Source organism: Sparassis crispa (assembly GCF_003851025.1).
Source record: "Sparassis crispa DNA, contig_000001F, whole genome shotgun sequence".
NCBI classification, from domain to species: domain Eukaryota; kingdom Fungi; phylum Basidiomycota; class Agaricomycetes; order Polyporales; family Sparassidaceae; genus Sparassis; species Sparassis crispa.
This window is the reverse complement of record NW_020939748.1, coordinates 2,938,666-2,961,244: the sequence shown is the minus strand read 5'-3', so window position 1 is coordinate 2,961,244 and position 22,579 is coordinate 2,938,666. Positions and strand designations below refer to the sequence as shown.

The 22,579-nt window shown below is 55.0% G+C and overlaps 8 protein-coding genes across 8 annotated transcripts; 6 read left to right on the top strand and 2 right to left on the bottom strand.

Moving 5' to 3' along the window:
* Window positions 1-646: 646 nt before the first annotated feature.
* SCP_0210450 (hypothetical protein) lies at window positions 647-1,194 on the top strand (the record flags this gene model as incomplete). The annotated part of the gene is made up of 5 exons (XM_027754956.1): window positions 647-714; window positions 762-825; window positions 888-931; window positions 993-1,040; window positions 1,095-1,194. The coding sequence occupies 5 exons, from the start codon at window positions 647-649 to the stop codon at window positions 1,192-1,194; spliced, it is 324 nt and encodes a 107-aa protein (XP_027610757.1).
* Window positions 1,195-1,571: 377 nt separating this feature from the next.
* Window positions 1,572-5,058, top strand: SCP_0210440 (Aromatic amino acid aminotransferase; the record flags this gene model as incomplete). The annotated part of the gene is made up of 18 exons (XM_027754955.1): window positions 1,572-1,671; window positions 1,728-1,743; window positions 1,803-1,860; window positions 1,910-2,053; window positions 2,723-2,765; window positions 2,822-2,971; window positions 3,023-3,070; window positions 3,121-3,406; window positions 3,459-3,659; window positions 3,707-3,755; window positions 3,806-3,857; window positions 3,916-4,054; window positions 4,102-4,147; window positions 4,200-4,310; window positions 4,364-4,424; window positions 4,483-4,697; window positions 4,752-4,937; window positions 4,993-5,058. The coding sequence occupies 18 exons, from the start codon at window positions 1,572-1,574 to the stop codon at window positions 5,056-5,058; spliced, it is 1,971 nt and encodes a 656-aa protein (XP_027610756.1).
* Window positions 5,059-5,298: 240 nt separating this feature from the next.
* On the top strand, window positions 5,299-7,660 carry SCP_0210430 (hypothetical protein; the record flags this gene model as incomplete). Its single annotated transcript, XM_027754954.1, has 9 exons — window positions 5,299-6,241; window positions 6,302-6,378; window positions 6,433-6,514; window positions 6,571-6,685; window positions 6,736-6,854; window positions 6,913-7,066; window positions 7,118-7,201; window positions 7,262-7,413; window positions 7,473-7,660. 9 exons carry the CDS (start codon window positions 5,299-5,301, stop codon window positions 7,658-7,660), a joined length of 1,914 nt encoding a protein of 637 aa, XP_027610755.1.
* Window positions 7,661-8,133: 473 nt separating this feature from the next.
* On the top strand, window positions 8,134-12,808 carry SCP_0210420 (predicted protein; the record flags this gene model as incomplete). The annotated part of the gene is made up of 14 exons (XM_027754953.1): window positions 8,134-8,296; window positions 8,579-8,682; window positions 8,738-9,148; window positions 9,201-9,774; window positions 9,828-10,138; window positions 10,192-10,396; window positions 10,445-11,086; window positions 11,136-11,758; window positions 11,812-11,967; window positions 12,015-12,269; window positions 12,333-12,446; window positions 12,495-12,622; window positions 12,672-12,716; window positions 12,766-12,808. The coding sequence occupies 14 exons, from the start codon at window positions 8,134-8,136 to the stop codon at window positions 12,806-12,808; spliced, it is 3,774 nt and encodes a 1,257-aa protein (XP_027610754.1).
* A 361-nt stretch (window positions 12,809-13,169) lies between these two features.
* Window positions 13,170-14,574, top strand: SCP_0210410 (Pre-mRNA-splicing factor cwf17; the record flags this gene model as incomplete). Its single annotated transcript, XM_027754952.1, has 6 exons — window positions 13,170-13,364; window positions 13,425-13,497; window positions 13,555-13,958; window positions 14,018-14,338; window positions 14,400-14,457; window positions 14,510-14,574. The coding sequence occupies 6 exons, from the start codon at window positions 13,170-13,172 to the stop codon at window positions 14,572-14,574; spliced, it is 1,116 nt and encodes a 371-aa protein (XP_027610753.1).
* A 269-nt stretch (window positions 14,575-14,843) lies between these two features.
* On the bottom strand, window positions 14,844-17,100 carry SCP_0210400 (predicted protein; the record flags this gene model as incomplete). Its single annotated transcript, XM_027754951.1, has 4 exons — window positions 14,844-16,026; window positions 16,124-16,491; window positions 16,552-16,654; window positions 16,715-17,100. The coding sequence occupies 4 exons, from the start codon at window positions 17,098-17,100 to the stop codon at window positions 14,844-14,846; spliced, it is 2,040 nt and encodes a 679-aa protein (XP_027610752.1).
* Window positions 17,101-17,816: 716 nt separating this feature from the next.
* Window positions 17,817-19,296, bottom strand: SCP_0210390 (predicted protein; the record flags this gene model as incomplete). Its single annotated transcript, XM_027754950.1, has 2 exons — window positions 17,817-18,581; window positions 18,640-19,296. 2 exons carry the CDS (start codon window positions 19,294-19,296, stop codon window positions 17,817-17,819), a joined length of 1,422 nt encoding a protein of 473 aa, XP_027610751.1.
* Window positions 19,297-19,638: 342 nt separating this feature from the next.
* SCP_0210380 (MFS general substrate transporter) lies at window positions 19,639-22,293 on the top strand (the record flags this gene model as incomplete). The annotated part of the gene is made up of 17 exons (XM_027754949.1): window positions 19,639-19,770; window positions 19,874-19,912; window positions 19,966-19,981; window positions 20,033-20,208; window positions 20,265-20,388; window positions 20,459-20,676; window positions 20,741-20,841; window positions 20,894-20,931; window positions 20,986-21,059; window positions 21,124-21,201; window positions 21,276-21,388; window positions 21,438-21,492; window positions 21,548-21,621; window positions 21,686-21,709; window positions 21,769-21,865; window positions 21,924-22,074; window positions 22,160-22,293. The coding sequence occupies 17 exons, from the start codon at window positions 19,639-19,641 to the stop codon at window positions 22,291-22,293; spliced, it is 1,644 nt and encodes a 547-aa protein (XP_027610750.1).
* Window positions 22,294-22,579: the final 286 nt, after the last annotated feature.

Genomic DNA, 22,579 nt, shown 5'->3' with positions numbered 1-22,579 from the left:
GTTCGTCTGAGCCTCGAGTTACCGTTCTCGATCGTATTTCTGATCGATTGAACATCCAGACATTGTAGGATCTTCTGCGAAGTATTTCAATATCCTAACAATACGCGTAGTAACGAGTGCGCGAAGTACGGCTATATGTGTGGAAGGATGGGTTGGTGTATGGGTTGGTTCACATTCTCTGACTTGAGGCGTACGTCTTCAGCGTATAATACATGACACTTCAGCTAATACAATGCCCCTCAGCGGCATGTTAGTTGATCGATCTATGACGACACTTGTCTGGATAGTATGAGGAACTAGGCAATATTTAGCGTAGGGCCAAAGGCGTGCACTCTTTTACCCTGAGCCTTACTCGTGAATAGAATGTTTTGAAACACTGTGCGGAAAAAAAGGGACCGTCGGAATCATTTGTGAGTGAGATATATTGAACACAATATTTCTTGGGTCACTATACTACTTACACTATGTGAGGCAAAGGCGGTCTGAGAACTGATGAGGCGTCATGCAGGCGGTGTCATTTATTGTCTTGCAATGACACGCACAGCCGCACAGCCAAAACAACCCATTGACTGGACGTGCAGCATGAAGGTTGAACGTTAGGGCTCTCAATCAATTTGCACCGGGACCATCGAAGCAAGCTCGCTGCATGATAACACCTGCCCGCCTGGCGACACAAAGGTATCGATCGTTGTGGATAAGCTTCCATCTAACAATGTAGGTCGCTGCGAATCACACTATCTGCCATTCCTTCACACTTGCAGGAACATGCCAGACTTTCTTCGCTTCTCGATCATCCTTCGCCCGTGCACCCATAGCGCAATCATCGTAGCTCAAAAACTCCCACGGGGGACTTCTCAGTGGGCTCCCGGATGATGATCCTGGACTAGGAGAGAGCATGCAAGACCACATTGTTCCTGACGTATTTCCGTCGGTAATAACGCATGTCACTGCCCACCTCGTATGCTTATTTCAACCGTCTGAACCACGTGAAGATGTGCCATTCCTGATCCCTCAAAGGGAGCAGGAAGTGTGAAACTTCAGTATGTCCTGTATTCTGTGCCACCGGTTGTACCAGCTCCATTAATCGTGTCCAGTACTGTTGGCTCCGAGCCGCACACAATGGGGAGCACGAATGTTACCTTGATTCCATTCAAGACGGTCTCCGAAGAAGCCGAAACATTTATTCTAACTTGAGAGAAGATTCATAAGAAAGCCACGCATTACTCTCTAGGTCTCCAGAAGGAATACCAGGTTCGGTTAGAGCGCCTCACGCAGAATTCCTCGGAGTGCGAGTTCGCCTTCGTTGCGGGTTTGTTGCACTTCCACAGCTTCGGATCCTCCTGGCCTTCTCTGTCTCGCTGTTTGTTAGTCCCGGTGAATAAGGAAAGCGCTACATCACTCGCCTCGTTGCACTTTCTCGAGGGGCACTGTTGTGGGTATTCGAGATTGGGAGTTCCGCGACCTGATTTTCAGTGATATGGGACTACGCAGCATGCGATTTGCAATGATCCTACACAACCCGCTGAATCGACCCACAGTTCTTCGAGGACAACTTTTGTTATGCGTTCATAATGCAATATTCCGACATATTCTCGCTCCTGTCAGACCTGGAAATGGCCATGTTCGGTCCCAACTTGATGAACGCTTCTCCACTGAAAGACATGATACTAAGTGCGCCTTATTTACCTTGACCGACTGTGTGTGATCTTAACTTATGCGAATAACAGGGGATGGTTTGACGCAGTGGGTCCACTATAACTAGACTTTGCGAAAATTGACCGCAAGTGTTCCAAATCTTCTAGCTCGGTCAAGATCCTCGGATTTCCAGATTCCATCCCCAAAGCTACGCCAACTTTTTCCGTAAGTTGTTATATATGCGTTTCGTGTGCGCCTTGAAAACGTGTCGTAGATGCTGCGGGTACATTCCCAGGAAGGACAATGGGCTGACAATCAATTGCATTGGTCGCCCATTTCCACGCTAGTACTGTCAGAACTAAAGGTAGATGGGGTCCCTCGATGTGTGTATAAATCTGTAACAATAAATGTACAAACGGTACGCCATAATGTCCAGCGCTTACGGCATTGCTGAGCAAGGTGATCGTCACACCCTTCCGATCCTCGACCAGACACTACATAATTTTTCCCACCTCGGCATTATAAAGTGAGAGTTTTGAGTACAGATAGCATTCCAGCTGAATTCAAAACGTTAGACGTTTTGCAACGAAACTCACCTCCCGATTTTTGTTTGTGGCGCAGCGGTTTAGTGCGGAACAAACAGACTTAGGCCGAATTGGGCAAGCAGTCAATTCGCACACAGGCTCGGAGCGAGCGCTTGAGCTTCTGCATTTGGTTTAGGTCGTTTGTCCCACACTAAAGTGCTGCTCCGTGAACAAAGATCGGGAGGTGAGTTTCGTCAAGAAACGTCTAACGTTTTGAATTTAGCTGTCATTTGGTCATTACTATTCCCCTCTAGTGGATTCTACGATTCCACCGTGTGTTCTATGTCATGTACTAATTACGTAGTCCAAGTTCGAAGCTTAGCGCTTGCACATAAACAGCTGTACGAGATCGATCTCCGCGGCGTGTATCTGAAGAATATAATCGGTCTGCATGGTGCCGGCTGCGTGCCGCTATCTTTGGCGACTTGTGCCTGCTGAATCATGCTGCACAACGTTGCAAGCTGAATTCTGTGGGAGACGCGATAAGTAGTCACTGTCCGCAGATCGACTCAGAGTCGTCTTCGAACGAGTTACCACAGGAGGAACGTCTCTCGTCTCGAGTTGGTTGTGTCCAGCAAGATTGACCATTAATTCCTGTGCAGAGGTCTCGAGCTCAATGTCTTACGAGAAGCGCGAGAAGGCCATTGATCTGTCACACCATCTCTCTGACCTCTCGCGTGCTCGACGACCTTCCCCTCTGAAGTCATTATCCAAGTTCTTCGGACGTCCAGGCGTGATAAGCCTTGCAGGCGGTAAGTGTCATCGCGTCTCGCTAGGTTCGTAACATTGAAAGTGTGACGTAGGCCTCCCCAATGAAGCATGCTTTCCGTTCGCCAGTATATCAGCCGATGGTATGTCGCGGGTTGCGTTTACGTAGGTTGACGCCAACGCTGCTCTACAGCCCTCATCCCGGAGTCGTTCTCCCTGAAGAATGCTCCGCAGGAGTCATCGTTATCATGGATATGGAAACTCTTTGGCAGAGGGACACCGAAGGAGAGGACGACCCCGATAAGCATACCCAAGTATCCCGACTCGCCTGATGATGTCAATTTGGCCATTGCTCTGCAATATGGAACTGCTACCGGTCTTCCCCAGCTTCAGAGATTCATCAAGGAATTTGTTGAGAAAGTCTACCAGCCAGCGTATAGCGACTATACCATTATGGCACATGTCGGTAATACAGACGGGTAAGCTCTTCTCTGAGTGGATCATGAATGTGACTAATTGCAATTAACGTAGCTGGTCCAGGGTTCTGCAGACACTGTGTAATCCCGGAGAAGGGTTTCTTACAGAAGAATGGACCTATCCTTCAGCAGTAGCCGGTGCTCGGCCATTTGCATTGCAACCCGTCCCTGTTGCTATGGATAAGGAAGGCATGACCAGTACTGACCTTCGTAAGGTTTTATCTGAGTGGGATGAATCCGCACGCGGGTTCAAGCGGTACGTTTACATCTCGGTATCCGACCTGTACTGATGGTTGGGGTCAGTCCCCACGTTATGTACACCGTCCCAATCGGCCAGAACCCATGCGGCTTTGTGAGTCAGGCAGATGTACATGTAAACTCGCGTTAATGTTGGCAATTTAGACCATGGGTGCTCAGCGGAAGAAGGAAATTTACGATATATGTGTTGAATATGGTCAGTCCAGACGATATAACACAATGTTAAGCCGTGGCACTCAGTACTCTCGTCCCAGATATCATCATCTGCGAAGATGACCCCTACTACTTCCTGCAGTTCGGAGAATATGTCCAGAAATCGCAGCGCCGGTCTCACTCTGATAACGCTATTGATGCGGCGCAATTCCTGAAGACCTTAGCTCCGACTTACCTGAAGTCCGTTATTCATTCATGACTGATGGCAAATCCTGATAAATGTGCAGATTTGACTACCAGGGCCGTGTCATTCGTCTCGACACCTTCTCTAAGGTACGTTCATTCATACGCTCACCACATCGGCCGCCGTTGATCATTGCAACAGTACATTGCACCGGGTTCACGTCTCGGATGGCATACTTGCAGTCCTTTATTTGCGGAGAGGTTGGAACGCCAAGGAGAGACATCCACTCAAGCCCCGTGTGGTTTTGGACAGGTGAGAGTATAGACGATACCATCTAGACTCACCGCTGATCATTCATTGTCCAGTCGCTGATCACGCAGCTGTTATTGAACTGGAAGTATGATGGGTACATCCGTTGGCTCCAGGGTTCGTCCAGCGTATGGGAATCCTATGCATTTCTTTTGCCAACAGTTAAACGATGCAGGGCTTGCGATCCAGTACACAAGGAGACGCGACTTTTTCGTTGATTGTTTTGCCAATGAATTTGACTTGAAGCGGTCCACAAGTGACTTTTCCTTGTGGCAAGGCTGGGACGTCTACGATGGGTACACAAAACCCAGAAATCAGTTCATGTCTGAGAAGAAGTCTAGCGTGAAAGTCCTCAGCTTTGTTCCGCCGACCTCAGGAATGTTCCTCTGGGTTAGTAGTCATTCTCTTCGGTGGTTCTAGGAGACTCATTATTGAGGCGTGCAGGTCAAGATTTACTTTGAGAATCATCCTTCTTTCAAGGATGAAGACGAGCAGAGTCTTGAGCTGCAGTTATGCAACAAGCTCGGAGAAGCCGGGCTGATCATCTGTCCAGGAAGCTTTTTCGCAGCGAACGATACCGAGTTCAAGCCGGGCACTGGTCATTTCCGGATGAGCTTCAGCTATGAAGACGTGCGTCGATATTGTCCTCACTAGCCCATTCAGCTAATTAATCACCCTGTTGTAGTTGGAGACGCTCAAGAAGGCAGTCAAGATTTTCAGAGAGACTACAGAGAAGTTCTTGGAGTTATAGAGGCGGAACGATCGGCGTTAAATTAGACGCTTTCTTCAACTGAACTAGACTACGTATAGAATGTATCCATGTCCAGCGATGGTGGCCATGGATGACGGATCTATTTATCTGCTGGATTCACTTCAAGTTTATATCGAGTTCGCGTGCGTTGTGCACGTGGCTGTAGTGCAAGTGGCGCGCTCTGAGTCGAGACGCGCCGCTCACTACCGCCCACCCACCCTAAACACCTCTGCGATCGTAATGTCTGAAGACGCGTCTGCTTCTCTCTCGCTCGATATACAACGCGCTCTTCAGCAAGCCGTCGGTGATGCGAACAATGCTGCTATGCCTGCGAAATCCAAGCGTGCACGAGGGGACGACGATGCCGAGTCGATGGCGGAAAAGCCCGTGAGGAAGAAGAAAAAGAGCAAATCCCATGCCGTTTCGGATGAACAGGTCAGCGGAACAAATACGACTCAGGTGTCTCAGCCGGCTGTCGATGCAGCTCCTTTGGTTGAGGTGCAGCCTGTGGAACAAGTGACGAAGAAGAAGAAAAAAAGTAAGGGGAAGGAGCGACAAGAAGATTCCTCCGGTTCAATCGCTCCTCCCGACGTGGATCTACCCACTTCATCAGCGGATTTCATTTCTGCCGTCGTTGCTGCTGCGTCTGCTACATCGGATCAGACACAACCGGCTGGAGCTCCGCAATATGATCCAGGTGTTCATCCTTTCCTGGAGTATCCCCCAGAACTAGCGTATGCGTACCCTCCTCCTGGCCACGCGCCCCCATTCGGCCACCCCCACCATCCGCCACCATTGTATCCCGACCCCTCAGGGCAGCCTCTTCCTGACTTAAATTTTGCTTCCAGCGAAGAGCTGCTGCGAGCTTTGCAGGATCTCGATTTCGTTAAGGTCGCCAGTGTTCTGAAGTCACTGGGCGACGCCGCTGCGGCTGCGAATGTTTCACTCAATGGCCCACTAGTATATCCTCCGCCCCCATTGCTAGCGCCTCCGCCCGTGAAAAATACGCCTGCACGTTCGGACGCAATTCTTGGGCGGCCGCCGAAGCAGAAGTCAGCGCCGCCTGTTCCTAAAAACATTCCACTTCCTGCTCCGGTGGAAGTGGATAATCCGGAACATGCGCATATGCTCTCCCATGTGTGGATGAATGCTAGTAAGTTGGCCGAGATGGTGAAGAACGAGGGTAGGGACGATTGTGCGGATGTGATTATTTAGCCTCTGACGTGTCGTGGTCTGATCACAGGCCTCGTCTATAAGAAGGGGAAATTCTCCGCTATCGAAGAGGCACAACTTACGGCTGCCATTGAGAATTACCGTGTCGTGAGTCCTCAATCACGCAGTAGAGCCGATATTATTGACCTACACTCGGAATAGAACAAGGGATTAACCACTGGCCAGCTGACTGGTGTGATATTCTCCAAGGAGAAGGGCCGCGATGAGTTCTGGACAGAAATCAGCGAGTTGTATTGTCTTCGTCCTATCTAACGCGTACTCATTCTTCTCCTCCATCAGCATCTTCATTGCATTTACGCCCGATAATTGCAGTCTATCACCATGTTCGCAGGACGTACCACCCGATGAAACAGCAGGGGAAATGGATGCCACAAGAGGATGTTGCACTCGTTGAGTAAGAACATCGGATTTGTCTTTGTGTGCATTGCTAATGTGTTGTGTCAGTGCCGTTCGTGAGCTTGGCCAGCAATGGGAGAAAGTCAGCGCCAGGGTTGGTCGAATGTCTTCGGACTGTCGGGACAGGTATCGCAATCACCTTGAGAACCGCGAGCTTCGCCAGACAGGCAATTCATCGTGCTTGTTGTTGAAGCCTCGACATTGACGTAACTTCACTGTGTGCAGGTGCTTGGACGAAGGAGGAGGAAGAAGATCTCACTCGAATTGTCACTGAGATGACGATCGAACAAGGCAAGGACATGGATAACGATATATTCTGGGGAGTGGTTAGCCAGCGCATGGGCGGAAGACGCGGTAGACAACAGTGCAGAATCAAGTGGTATGTTTGACGATTAGCAAGAATATGTAGCGTGCTAAATTTTCCCTATAGGACTGATTCACTGTCACTGCAAATTAAAAATATGGGCGAAAAGCCTCGGTGGAGTCAAATGGACGCCTATATTTTGGTCCACAAGTGCGAGACTGTCTGGCTTATCTCGTCTAAATCCCGGTGGCACTAATACGTTGTTTTCAGGGTTGACTCCATGAACGTACGAGACGACAGTGAGATTGACTGGAAGCAGCTTCCCGACGAGCACTGGAACGTCTGGAGTGCCCACGCACTTCAGAGACGCTGGGTTACTCTGAAAAGGAGCATTAAAGGCCATGAGGAAATGACCCACGCAGGTCAGAACATCGCAGCGGGCCCTGGTCGAGCCATTGCTAATGCCTGATCACACACTCAGAAATAATGGAGATCTTGAAGACGAAGAAAGCGCAGTCGCCTCCGCCGCCGACTTCCAAAAGGAAAACTACGAGTGCTGCGGCCGTCATCGATGGCGATGAGTCAGATGGGATTGTCGCTGATGTTGCACAGCTTCAAGCTGGATCGAGTACTGGGCCTGGTACTGTTGCGGGGGCTGTGGGGGTATGATCAGTGAGTGGATGGGTAGTCACGCTGAGTAAACTAGACGTGTTTAGAGGCATGGCGCGTTGCACACTTCGTACGCTGCGTGTTATTGAAGTCTGATGGTCGTTATCTGTAGGCTCTCAAGTACCCGCTCTTCTGTGCGAATTCGTCAAAGCTTGTTCGCGTGCGTCCGAGCACAATACATATGTGCAGCACAGCCTTCCGGAGAACAATGGAAACGCGCGCACGTGATCGTTTGTGTCGCGTCCTGATAAACAAGAGCAAACAAGCAGTTGGTTGAGATTTCCGCCGTCATCGGAACGGCGACTTTGAGCTGTGGCCCGAGCCTCAATCTCCCGCTCTAGTGCGCCGCTTCGCAGCGAGAACAACAACCGCGACGGCGACATATCTCGCCTCCATTCGTCAGGCATTAGTCCCAGTCATACGTCGTTCTTCTCCTGGTCCCGATTGCTATCTATTGTTCTCTACGCGATCATATGGCCCTCAGCCACTCCCCGCGCAAGATCGTACCTCTTGCCACTGGCGACGAGTTGCCGACTCGGATTAGGACTGGATCGTTAGGACCTTCTGTCACAAAACGCGTATTCTTCTGCGGAGTGGTGGTGGAGAACGCGGAGAATGGCGAAGTAATTCCGCCAGGTATGTGCCGCGGTATATCATTATCCAGACCCTGTTTTGGTGGGGTGTCCGCAATGAGCTTGGAACCTGTTCTGTTGCTTACCTTGCAACGTGAGCGGTTGACGTCCCCCTAGCAGTGTCCAGGTGCATACAACCTATCCGATCCCAGCCCTCTGCATGCATCGGGTCGAGTTGGAAGGTTTATATAGCAGCGGGCATTGCACAAGGGAGGCATGTTTACACGGACAGCGATATGGATGTTGGGAGTGCCTTAGTATCGGTTCTGACATGTATAATATGCAGACGTACAAGACTTCATCGCATCTCTTGGAGACCCTCTCGATCTTGAGCCAGAGTCAGATAATTTGCAATCTTCATCTGAGACAAATACTGGTCCGACACCACCAGTAAGTTAGTGTACTGGCTTCGCAATCTGTTTCATTGCTCAGTTGGACCTCATAGGGCACCCGCAGGCGGGCGATGACTAACTTGTCTGCGCTCGCAGACATAATCAAGGAACTTGTCGTCACTGAGCGTTCTTATGTCAACCGTCTGAAGACTCTCAAACAAGACTATGCTGACCCTCTCCGAACATTTGCCAGGAGTAAAGACACAGCAATCCTTCCCCCTTATGAGGCGAAGACTCTATTCGGAAATATTGATAACTTACTCCCTGTTAACGAGGCGTTTCTTAAAGACTTGGAGAGCATGGAGCGACTGAACGGACCAGGTATCGGAGATGTTGCCCTTCGCCACTTCAAGGAACTGAGGGGGTTCGAACATTATAAGCAATACTACTCTAAGAGAGAAGAAGCGCAAGCGATCTTTGAAAGGGAGATGAAGAAATCATCTGGCTTTCCAGCTTTTGTCGACGTATGTGCCTTGAAATCTCAGGTTGGATCTCTCTTCTCATGTGCAGGAACAGCGCATCAAATACTCCTCGGCAGACACCAAGAACCGTGTAGGTCTGCGCGAATTGCTGATGGAACCTGTGCAGCGGATCCCGCGGTATACACTTATGTTTCGCATGATGGTGAAACATATGGCCCCAGGGGACCCTCAGCGCGCCTTACTCGTAGAGGCAGACGAGATTGCAAGCCGCATTGCACTCGCAGAGACGGACGAGCAAACAAGACGTGCTACGATAATGTACTCCCTCAGCGCGAGTATCGAGGACTTCCCGCCTGCATTAGTCTCGCATGGCCGACGCTTCGTCGACTGCATCGATGTCGAAGATGTAATCTCCGACATTGGCTCCTCTTCGTTGGGCTCAGTGCAGGCATCCGGGAATCTCCATTGTAGTTTGTTTCTTTTCGATGACAAAGTGATGATCGTGAAGAGACCAGGCGACAAAGGGGGACGTTCGCTTACCGGCCTGGAGAGTCTGGGCAAGCTGGCAAAGACACCCTCGCTCCCCGTACCAAGGAAGAAGAGTGGGTTGTCTTACAAGGGCGTCGTAGACATTACCGAAGTCGTCGCTACGGATGTTGGCGGGTCCGGTATGTAAGACGGGGGACTGCTTGAGGTATCACGGACTGATACATGCCTGTAGATTTCCATATGTATTTGGAAACTCCTCCACAGGATCAGACAGACCGCTGGTATGGTCGACCCTTTCGCTCATTCTCTGTTGTCCAGCCACCTGCCGCGATCAATCTTAATCCCTCACGCACGGAGGCGGATAAGAAACGGTTCTTGGAGAACCTATGGGAAGTCCAGGCGAAGTACCGCACGAAACGCAACCAGTCTGTGGTATTAGTAGCTGAAGAGAGGGAAGTGGAGAACCGTGGAGGGAAGAGTACGTTGGCTCGGACATATTTCAACATCTATCAGAGAACCCCATTTCTGCAGGAAGTCAAGAAGGTGAAAATGCTGCCTGCCACTGATTTCGTGCGTACTAACCTGTTGTGCTGTAGACGAAGGTCGTTCTCCAGATAGATGCCCTAGGTTCTGCAGACCCGATCCCATTCGGGATGCAAGGACCTCCATTCGTAGTGGTGAGAGTGCAGCCGATACCTGGCGACTTGTCACGCTATAAAGTAACTTCGAGCGACCCCAACGATGAGGACGAGGAAGATATTGTACAGACTGGTCGTGTCCCGGAAAGAATAGTGCAGACCAGTGAGTGTACTCAGTACTTCATAGCATGGGATATCTGACTTGGTGTAGTCCATCAGTTCGGCCTCTTCAAGTTCCGCACAGGGAAGAGTTCGATGCCATCCACACCTACCGCGAGCACTCGTTCCCGGGCGGCCATATTTGGGCTTGATGCTATCTCTCGTAATCTGTTCAATGGTCGACCAGGCTCATCTCGGGGTGACATATTCAGTGGTTCCACGAGCAGCCACAGACGTTCAAAGACTACTGGGACTAGCGGGTCGTCGATCTATACGCAAGCGACCTCTACTGCTACTGGCGACAGCACATTCAGCCGCTTTTCTAGAGCCTCGTCTTCGACCGCCGCGACGAGTGTGATGGATGATCAATCTATGGCTGGCAGTAGTAGATCACGATCAATATCTCGATCTAAGAAGCTCATCAAGAGGAAATCACCAATGGGTTCCGAAAGCGAACCGGAGTCCTCGCCTACTCATGGGCGTTCAAGGTCTGACTCGTCGGTGTCTCCCTTGAGGGAAAGGGAGCAGCAGGTCCTCAGTGACAGGGATTACGGCGGCGGCGTCTTTCACATGGATGATTCCGAGCAGGATCTCGCATACCAGTTGGCCTTGGCCAGGCGCAATAGTGAGAATCAGAGTGAGCAATATGCTCCCGCTTTTGAAGATGAGCGCATAGAAGAAACCTTCTATGAAGGTGCGCCTGATTGTACCACCTGACTGAGGTTACTCAGACCGTCCCGCAGATGTCCCGCCAGATCCTATGCTCCCTGCCCCGAGGCGCTCGAGAGAGTTGCCGGATATTCCGCAAGATGCACAGAGCCAACGGTCATCGACTCCAAGACCAGGATCAATTACGCCCACGCGAGTAATTACTCCCGATTTCACTACAAGCAGAAGTCGTTCGATCTCCCACTCTCCCGAGCGCCATCCGAGAGGCCCACGCACGCCGTCGCCTTTGCCGCCGGGGCTGGATGACGCATTCGAGGAAACGTTGGTCAACATGTCGCAGGTACCAATAACACCCATCCCGCGTAGCAAACGTCAACCCTTCGACCCCACGGGTAACAACACGAATGCCATTCCGAAGGCTGCGAGCGGCGAAAGTTCAAGGCCACCCAGCATTGTTGAGCCTTTATCTATCAAGAAAAAGGCGTCTGTTCGAACAAATGCAAGTGGTTCGCCTTCGAAGAAGTCGAACAGCATAGTGCGCAGTTCGCCTTTGAAAGCGGGGCACCTCGCTTCTCCCCGCCGCTCATCAGGCCGGAATTGGCGAGTACACACACCACATCCACCTAAGCTACCGTCGACGGTTGTTGACGAGGAGCCTCCTCGTCTACTCCGATTCACCGAGACAACGAAGGAAGATGTGGGTTATATGAATTGTCATGTGTGTCTCGGAATCCTGACGCTGTGTTCCAGTTGGAATCATGTCGCCGCGCTCTCAAACGAATAAAACTTGAAACAGACAAGTTGCGCTCCTCGACGCCTACGCCTGCACCCCGAGAAGAGATTAGCCGTCCATCCTCTCCCCTCAAGGCTCTCCGTACTCCGCCGTGGGACTCTCCGTCGTCTATGGTGCGGTGTCCCTAGTGGTATATGTCTTTGGGCTCACTTTCTCGTAGACTAAGGAAGCACAGGCTCGCATGGAAGAGATGGCGAAGCTTATTGGGAAGCGGACTGAGGTCACTGGACGCCTTCGGAGTCAAAGTGTTATCGGAAACTCTACACTGCCTAAATCTCCGGAGAATACACATATTGATATTGCCCGCGCCATTGATGAATTCGCTTCCGAAGCGGACCGCGATTTGGCTAAGGCCCTGGAAACTCAGGCATCCATTCATTCCGACGTCCACGCAGTGGCTAGTCTGCTCACTGAGGTTCGTAAAGTCTCCCTCTCGGAAGAATTACTGTGATAATCATCACATTACATCCTCCATTAGAGATCATCTGAACTGGAGTTGACGAAGGCCGAACTTCGCAGCACCAAGCGTCAATATGAATTGATCAAAAGTCTCCTCGCTGACTGCACTACTGAGAAAGAGCTTCTGTTCGAGGTAGGAGTTATGCGCAATGTTAGATACCTCTGCTGATCTGCTATGAAGGCGTTCAATGAAGAACTGGATGGGATGTTCAATGATGCGAATCTTCCTGAGGATGAAGCTTGGGCAGCTATGACCAGGGATCTACAGCAAGCCAAGCAGGCTAGGAATACGTATTGGAAAGAGAATTCGTGAGGCCACCATCCTATAATATACTGTTGTTGCTAATCACTTGAGCAGGGATCTGAAGAGGCGACAAGCAGAAGTGGAGATACAGCATGATGAGTAAGTACACTATGTCTGTCCCGGGAGGTTGGGCTGACAACCGCTACAGATGGGGCGCTCTTCTACGAGCTCATGGGCTGATACCTCCTTGATGTTTAAATTTATGCAATGTATTATGCTCGATCTAGTCGTTATGCTTTCGAACCACTGTACTCTTGGACCATGTACTCATTCCGATAAGCTCATCTGTACACCTCTTGCTTGTCATTGAATTTTCTATATTTGCCTTCACGTAGAAGGATTCCACCTGTGTATGATCTAGCGAAGCGGTGAGTAGAAAGGTGTTGTAAGATCTCGATCTGAAAGTTCGCGCACCCGCGGCAAGCGCCTTTGTTTGAACCTGCCCAGCGCTCAATCATCTCAGTCCCTCGCGTTTGCATGCTCTCTGGCTGACAACATCTGTGCTCTGTGTTTCTACATTCAATCACGCTGCTAAGCTTCTAAGCTACAACCATGTCCAAGCGAGGAGCAACTCCACCACCCGAAGGCATTCTCGTCAAACGAGCGCGCTCGTCTTCACCACAACAGGCCGCGAACCAAATAGCGATCTCGTCTTCCAATGACGAGCGACAGCAGGCTCTCATTAGGACAGTAAAGCGCACGAGCGGTCTTGAAGCACCTATCATCAGTCTGGCAGGCTCTCATGGGGTGCGTCTCGTCCCGGCGTACGCTGCCACCTGAAGTACAATCGTTGACACTAATCTTCAGGCAGAAATCTTGAGTTGTAGGTTCGATCCTAGTGGGCAAAATATTGCTGCGTGCTCGGCCGACAGGAGTGTCTGTGAGTCCGTCCACACTTGCGTCTATTGTGGTAGAGCTAAACGTGTCCCTTTCTCAGCACTATGGCGAACGTATTCTCCTAACGCCAATTACGGCCTACTATCGAATATGCATAAGGCCCCGATTTTGGACTTACAATGGTCGCTCTTCTCCCCACTTCTATACACGGTGTCTGCCGACCACACCCTTCATGTTACCGACCTCACGTCTGGGCAGCGTGTGCGGAAACTGCAGGCACACCGCGGTATCATCAATTCGCTGGACAGGACTATGGCAGGCGGTGCAGGGGTCGAGCTGGTGGTAACGGGTGCGGATGACGGCACGGTCAGGGTCTGGGAGGGCGGGGATGAGGGCGCCAAGCAGCCCATCAGCGTGTTCGAGATCGGATGCCCCGTCACCTCCGTGTGTTGGAGCGCCGATGGTGCTAACATCTATGCCGGTGCGCTAGATAACGAGATTCACGTCAGTACAGCCGTTCTCGCGTCTCTTCCGCATTTTTCTCATGTTCGCTGTTTACGCAGGTTCTCGACCTCCGAAAAAACGAGCAGGTGTACAGCCTGGCGGGGCACACGGACACGCCGACGTCGCTCTCCCTATCGCCGAACGGCAACTTCCTGCTCTCGCCGTCGTTCTCGTCGCAAACCATCATCCACGATGTGCGGCCGTTCTCACCGTCTCCCGCACGGATACACCGCGTTCTCATGGGCGCTCCTGCTGGGTTTGAGAGCACCTTGCTGAAGGGCGCGTGGAGCCGTGACGATGGTGGGCGCCGGGTCGCCGTCGGCGGTGCTGACAGGACGGTGTGCATCTGGGACGTAGAGAGTGGGCGAGTATTGTACAAGGCACGTCCTAGTTTTCCCCGTCTTCCGGTTCCTTTCTCTCGCTTGACGCAAATTCCGGTAGTTACCCGGCCACAAAGGCACAGTAACAGCAGTGGACTTCCATCCTAAGGAGCCAATCAGTACGCGTCTATTTTTTTGCGCGTTGTGCTCGGATCTGACCCATTGGAACAGTTTTGACGGGGAGCAAGGACGGGACGATGTTGCTGGGAGAGATAGAGCCCAGTTTGGCACTGTAAAAGCCTGCGACTACATAACAGTGACTTTTCTGAGCTTACCAGTCTTCGCGGTCGATTGGGCCAAGAATCATGAGCTTTGCACGTCTGTCTAGGGCGGCCGACCCAGGTGAAGGTGCACGATCAGCCATTTGCTGGTTTTGCGAGCTGGAGAGCAAAAAATACATTGTACAACATCTACATGCGACGGAGATGCATTTAAGACACGATAGATCCACGGGAAGATGACAGCACGAAAGCGCAATTACAGCAAAAGTGAACAGATGCGGCATTTACTGCTCGGTGTGGAAACTGGGCAGCACGCTGACGAGCTGCTCCATGTACCAGTATGGCGTAGGCTGCCCAGCCTCACCCCATCCGCCCTTCTTGTTCTTCTCATCTGCTTCACTGGCGTCAGGTGCAGCGGTAAGGTCTTGGCGAGCAAGCTGTACCCAGGTCGCGCCGAGGCCCATACCAACGACCATCTTGTCGGCGATGGAGGGGTCAATGAGAACGGTGATCTGTTCCTTGGAGGGGTTATGCACCGCGCTGGCGCTGTTGCCCGCGGTCTCAGCGGTCTCGCTCACCACCGCACCCCTCGAGTCAGGCAAGATGATCGGCTCAGTGATTTCCGAATTCTTGTGGAGCTCGTGCCCCGACCACGGCTCGAGCACCATCCTGGCGAGGCGCCGCGTGAGCTCCTCCTCTATGAGCTCCGCCGCACTGCGGCCCTTCTTTTTCTTCGCTTTGGTCTTCTCCGGGGCTGTGACACGCACGATGCGCCGCGTCGCGCGCTCGATGATGCCCGTGGTATGCGTGAGCGGGAAGAGCGTGGGCCCGAAAAAGGCCATGATCTGGTTCGGCTGAGGGCCGATGTCCCAAGTGTCCGCCGTGGGCGGGGCAAAGTTGTACGCGCCCTCGCCCTCGCCGGTGCCGCCCCACGGCTCTGTGTCGGCCGCGCCCCACGCGTCGTCGGCGGGGGCGCCCCAGCCGGCGTTGTCAGCTGCAGCGTCCGCGTTCTCTACGCTCTCCTTCTCCTTCTTTCTGTTTTCGCTTTCGATTTCCTGCGCGATGTTCATGACGACGTCCGGGGTGAGGACCTCGATATCAGCCCCGCCCGCAGCCTCCCTCAGCACGCGCTCGTCCTCCGTCTCCTCCTGCGTCCCGTCGAGCTTACGGCGCTTCGCGTCGGGCTCGTCGCCCTGGGTCTGCTTCGCGTCGTCCTCGGCGATATTCGCCCAGTTGAGGCGCGCGGTCATGCTGCCCCAGAGCGCGCGGCAGCCGTCGCTGAACTTGTCCGGGAGCGCGCGCGCGACGGTGAACGTCGCGGGGAGCTCCGTGCGCGCCTGCTCGACGACGACGAGCCCGCGGCGCAGGCCGCGCTCGTGCTCCGGCTCCGGGAGCACGCGGTTGCGCAGGAGGAAGTTGAGGAAGAAGCCCACGAGGATTGGCCCGTCGCGCGTGCGCTGCTCCGACCTGTCAAAAGAAAAGGGCAAGAAAGAAAGGGAGAAAAGGGCACCGTGCCAAATCAGCTCGACTCAGTTCTGCAAAATGCAAGAGGGGCGGGGCGCACCACATGAGGCCCTTGTCGCGGAAGTACGCGGAGAAGAAGACGCGGATGTCGCGCTCGGTGTCGTTGAAGAACGCGTCCATGCGCTGGTCCTTGGCCTCGCGGAAGTACTCGCGGCGCGCCTGGCGCTCTTCCGTGTCCAGCGGGCGGCGGTCCGCGAAGCGCTGCTCCTGCACAGAGCGCGCCTGGTCCTCGTCGATCAGCGCGACGCGGCGCTCGCGCGGCGGCGGCTTCGCGCCATCCTCCGCATCGTCGTCGTCCTCCGAGTCCGCCTCTGCCTCTGCGTCCGCGACGGCCGCGTGGAACATCGCGGCGCGCTTGCGCGACATGGGCGGCTGGATGTTGCTGATGATCCCGATGTACAGGCGGAACTGCGGGGGCGGGAGACGATCAGTCGGCGGGCGCACGGTATAGAGAACGTGAGCACGCACGGCGTCCCAGAGCTGCTGGACGCCCGAGGGGAGCGGGGGCCACGTGCGGCCGGCTTTGAAGTCCTGCGAAGCTTGGTGCAGCCGGTCGACGCGCGAGAGCGAGCTGCAGCGCCACACGTTCAGTTCCGCGTGCACACAGACGCGGGAGAGAGAGAGGACGCACGGATCGATGGGGGTGGTCGTGCGGCGCTGGTGCTCGACGACGGCCCACTCCTCGTACCACACGGGGCGGCGCCCGCCGGCGTCGACGAGCGGGGCGCGCGGGCGGCGGCGCCTGCGCTGCTCGGCCTCGGTGAGCTCGTGCTTGACGCGGAGCTCGAGGGTGGGCACGCCGAGGCCGTCGTGCTCGACGTCGTCCGGGCGCGGATCGAGGTTGATCTCGATGCCGGACGGCTTGAAGGCCTTGAAGGGCGTGATGGACACGCCCGGCGGGGGCGCAGGGAACGGCGGGAAGATGAGGTACGGCCGCGAGAGCGCGTCGGCGTTGCCCAGAGCGTGTGGCGCGCCGTTTGGAGCGTTGGTGACGGTTACGTCGATGGGTGTAGACATTGATGGTGCCGTGGATGGTGGTCGATCTGTTAGTTTGGAAGAGAACAAAGGAGGATTAGAGATGCGAGGTGTCTATAAAGGTGGCTTCTCGAGCGGCGTGCCCTCCCAACACGGCTAATTCAACACGCCAGCTTTAAGCGCACCGCGAACGTTGCCATCCACCAGCCCAGGCTAGCCATGTCATGAACCGAGATGATGATGATGAAATCCGTGTATTTACACTGCAAGTAGGCGAGCAAGTGCGCCGAGGAACAGTCACAAACGTATCCTAAAATACGCACTGGTAAAGGGTCTGTCTACGAAGGATGTGGTCTGTGCTGCCATGAAGCAGCGGTGTCTTAAGAGTATTGCGTTGGTCGATGGTGGGGAGATTGTAATGTCAAAGGGATGAACCGAGACGTTGAGAAGCAAGTACACGTACGACACGATCGAGTAAGCGGACAAGCGCGCTCGTTAGTGATAGAATAAATACGGTCAGTCTACGTAGTGCTACAACCGTCAATCCGACCAGTGCCCGTGCAGAGACCAATATGTGCATAGGTATCAATGTATATATAGCTAAAATCCTGCACCGGCACAGAAGAGTGAGCGTCCGCAAAGGCGAAACGACGAAAGCGACATACGAAATGTATCCATCATGCGGGTGGCAATTCTTGAAGACAGTTTTGGGGCACGACAGACCAGCGTTGGCGCGATACAGATTCAGCGGGTGGCGTTCACGAAGCGACCTTGCGCTTCTTCTTCGGCTGGTCGTCCTCCGCCAGCCCGTCCGCATCGACCTCCACCGCCTTCGTCTTCCGCACTCGCGAATTAGCCTTCGCGCCACGCAGCCCGCTCTCCGCCGCCACCTTCACGGGATTCTTCGTAGACCCAGAGACGCGGGTGCGACTGATGGAGCGCGTCCGCGGCCCAGCGCGCGAGATGGACTCGGGCTGGTTCGCGTCTCCGAGCTCGGCGTCAGAGTCCTCAATGTACTCTTTGCTCTTCGGCTGGCGGCCCCGCCGCTTCGTCGGGGGGGCTGACACCGCGTCGTCGGTCTCGGCGACGTCCGTGTCCTGGGAGCCAGCCTTGGCCTTGGGCGGTCTTCCGCGGCGTTTAGCCGGCGGTGCAGAGGCAGACGTGGTCTTTGCCTTGCTGCGATTGACCTTGCGGACGCTCCCCGCCTGACTGGCGCTTTCCTCGTCGACCTGGACCATGTCTACGACCGGCGGCTGCTGCTGCTCCGGCTTCGAGTCCTTTTTCTTTTCTTTAATCTTGCTCTTGCCCTTGCCCACGATCTCTTCAACGCCGCTGTCCGCCTCGCCCTCGCTCGCGTCTTCGTCCGAGTCGGGCTCCACCAGGTTCGGGTTCCTCGCGCGTTTACGCGCCGACGTGCGGGGCAGCTGGTTGCGGATGCCATGGCAGTGGAGGCGGAGGCACGAAACGAGCTTGTCGTTATACGGCGTAGAGTCCGCGCGGAAACGGGCGCGCTTCGCGTCTGTCTGCACGTTCACTAAGCACGGCGCGCAGAGAGGCGTAAAGTAAAACGCAGCAGCGTACCGTGTGTTTCCCCTCGTAGCACCAGCCGTCGGGGGGGCCCTGGTCGCCGTCGCCCTCGACGGTCTTGCCGCAGCAGCCCCAGAGGGTCTCGTAGGTGGAGCCGGGGTCGCCTGCGGGCCTGCGGTCGCGGTTGGCGGTGCGGCCGACGCGCTCGACCTCGGCGCTCTCGTCGTCGTGGGCGACGAGGCAGCTGCGGTCGTCGTTTTCGACGTCGACGTAGTCCTTGTGGCAGCGGACGCAGTGGAGGCGCGGGGGCGGGGCGAGGTGGGCGAAGAAGGCGTGGAGGACGGGGAGTGCGGGGCCGGGGGCGGCGGGGAGGCGGGCGAGGACGTAGGCGTGCAGGGTCTTGGCGGGGATTGACGCGATGAGGGCTGAGAGGGACTCTGCGGTGGGCTCTGGCTCTGGCGCGGGTGGGGGTGCGGGTGGGGGCATGGCTTCAGCGGTGCGCGCGGGCCGGACGGGGGAGAACTGACGAGAGTCGTCGCGAGAGACGCGAGCAGAGGGCGAGCGAGAGAGCGGCGGGCCGTGCGCAGAGTCTGCCGAGGGAGAAGGCGTGCGCAGTTGGACTGGCCCGTCGCGCTGGCTCGACGCAGAACGCGGCAGCGGGATCGTCTCGGGCCTCACAAAGCCCGCTTTCTTCAAGAAACCAAAGACCATCGTCGTGCAGGATGAGAGGGGGTGTCGCAGGAGGAGAGAGAGAGGTGTCGCGGAGAGAAGTTGTTGCAGGGAGAGGGAGAGAATGAGTCGCAGGTCGCGCGGTGAACACGTGTTCCAGCTCGTGGGAATCGACGCAGACGCGTGGGTCACACCGTCACGCTCGCCCTCCGTGCACCCCTCGCGACCCAGGATACCGCTTCCCTGACGCGTCCAGTGCGCGTTCCCCCATCGCACATGCTTCTATCAGCCTATCGACCTCCCAAAAGATAAGTCGCAGCCTTTATATCCCATCATACGACATGCCGGCCCTTTCTGCCCGTCGAGCAAGTTCTTCCAGCTGCCATGTCCCAGCGCCCTTCAGTCGACGAAGACGCGAAGATCGTAGATGCTGCCAAGGGTTTGTCTCTTGACGCGGAAGTTAACGCGGTTGTGATCGCGCCGCTGAAAAGGGAGGAACCGCTGGTGACTAGAAAGGTACGAGACGTCCCCGGAAACAGTCTACGAATGCGATATGAACCTACGTGTGATAGGAACTCTGGAGCTATTACTGTACGTGCTCCCCTAACAATGCTGGCAGGTGCTCATCGACTACCAAGTGTACTACAACGGAGACAATGTGCGTGAATCTGACCCCTTCCAGAGTAATCTCGCGCTCATCCTTTATTGCAGGGCGTCGGTCCGCTCGGTATGCGACCTCCTGCCCCAAGTCAAGTATAAAATGCTCATCTCGCAACAGGCTACTCCATGACCCTCTTCCAGTCTCTCGCAACTTCCGCGGGCTACGACCCTGTCAATGGCCCCGGCTCGTCCTGCACCGCACCAGATGCCTCCGGCCGATGCGTCCTCCCCTGGGGCAGCGGCACCAAGTCCGTCAGCTCCGTCGTCCTCGTCGCCAACGGCGTCAGCTTCGCCGTGCGTCTGCGCCCTCCATTATTTTTCACCCGCAGCCCTGAACCGTCACCACACAGGTCATGACTGCGATATTCACGACGATCGGGTCTGCGGCGGACTACGGCACATTCGGGCGGTGGCTCCTCTTCGTGGTCACCGTCATCTGCTGGGCCGCCCAGTTCGCCAGCATGGCGCTCACATGTGCGTCACCTTCCCCCACCCTTCTACTCATCGTCTCCTCGGTGCTGACTGCTCGTGTTCAATTGCACAGCACCGTCCCGGTGGGGCGCAGCGATGGCGCTGTACGTGGTCGGCTTCGTCACGTATGGCGCAACCCTCGTCTTCTACGCCGCGGTCTTCCCTCGGCTCGCGCGCAACACGCCGCACTCGCGTGCACTGCGCGAGCGCTACGAGACAGGTGAGATCCCCGCAGCCGAGTACGAGGTCGAGGAGAGTCTCGAGAAGAACAGGATTAGTAACATCAGCACCGTGCGTGTCCCTCCGCGCCCATTTTCTCCCGACGATGCTAACGACGGATGCATTGGATGCGCAGATGCACAGCAATGTAGGGTATATTGTCACCCTCGCGCTCAACCTGTCGCTCCTGCTCCCACAGGCGAACAACCCGAAGGTGGACAATTACGTACTCGTTCTGTGGGTGCTTCCCATCCACGAGACTTGAGTATAATCTGACCACACTTCACAGGACGAATGCGTACTGGGTTATTACAGGCATCTGGTGGTGTAAGCCCCTCCTCCTGCACTTCCTGTGAGTATCAGATACTGAAACGCCGCTAGTCATCTTCCAAGAGCCCCGGCCAGGCCCGTCGCTGCCGAAGGGTGAGCACTACCTCACGGTAGGGTGGAAGCAAGTACGTCGGTCTCGATATCCTACTATTGTGAACCCCGCCTCATGCGGTGTTCTTCCCGCGCTAGATCTGGGTGGCGGTCCGGCAATACAAGAAGCTGCCGCACACATTCGTGTACCTCGTCGCGTACTTCCTGCTCGCTGACGTGCGTTTCCCCTTTGCCTGTTTCTGCGCTTGTGGAGTTCAGCTTACGCGCCGCGCCTGCCGTGGATATCGCAGGGTCTGAACACGACGGGCACGCTCGTGTCGATATGCCAGAACGACAAGTTCCAGTTCTCGTTCCTGTACAACACGTACCTAGGGCTCTCGCAGGCCGTCACGTCCACCATCAGGTGCGTGCAGATATTATGCTTAATAGTTGGTGGTTGACTCGGGATGCAGCACGCTCGGGTTCTGGTACATCCAGAAGTACTGGAAAATCAGCACGAAGAAGATGGTGCGTGCGTGTGCGTGGCGGTCGCGCGCGTCCTGAAGATGACGCCCCTCGGCAGTTTGTCGTCACCAATGTGGTGACGATCTTGATCCCGCTCTGGGGCATGATCGGGATCTGGACGACGCGGTTTGGGTGCGCGTTTTCTTCCTCGTGATCTCCCCCTTCCGTGTCTGACCGCGAGCGGTCACATTCGCAGGTTCCACAATGTCTGGGAGTTCTGGTGCGTGCCCAGTATGCCTGCGTGCAAGGCTGCTCACGGACAGCTCCCGATAATGACAGGGCGTACAACGTTGTCTTCGGCCTCTTCCAGGCGCCGTACTACGCGTTTTCGCAGACGATGATGGCGGAGCTCACCCCGCCCGGGTTCGACAACATGGTGCGCCCCTCTCCACTGCGTGCACGTGCACCCTACGATACTGATCTACGGCGGGCAGTTCTTCGGGCTGTTCGGGTTGTCGAACCGCGCGTCGTCGATGATTGGCCCGAACGTGGTCCAGGCCATCATCGACGACACGGGCGACAACTGGAAGGGCTTCCCGTTCCTCTTCGCGCTGTGCGCCGCCGCGAGCCTTGTCATCTGGTTCGGTGTGTCTCCCGTTACATCTCTCGGCCTGCTGTTCCAGGTTTTTTTGTGTGCGAGCGCTGACAATGGGCATTTTTTGGTCTGTAGGGGTAGATGTGACGAGGGGACGGCACGATGCGGTCGCGTGGGCGGGGCGGCATCGCTCGTATGCGGACACGGGCGTGCTCAGGGCGGACGATGACTCCGTCGACGAGCAGTCGGAGAACACGAAGAGGGCGTGAAGCCGTGTTTCTGCCCTTCGTTCAGTCCTTTTGTTGGCGCCGCCGAGGGTCGGCGTCAGGTGTCAGATGACGGTGGGTGTCGACGTCTTCGGTGTGGCTTCGGTTCGGTATGTCTGTCAGATTAGCGTTGTATCGGTATCACTGGGTCTATATCTGCTGCGGCTTCGCGCTCTAACGCCATGCTCGTTCGGGTTGTGTGTTGGTCGTTACAGTCTGCAGGTGCGTTTGGTTTGTTCTTGGTGTGCGTCCTTTGTGCTCGGTGTGCGAATGCGGCGAAGGGGTTGTC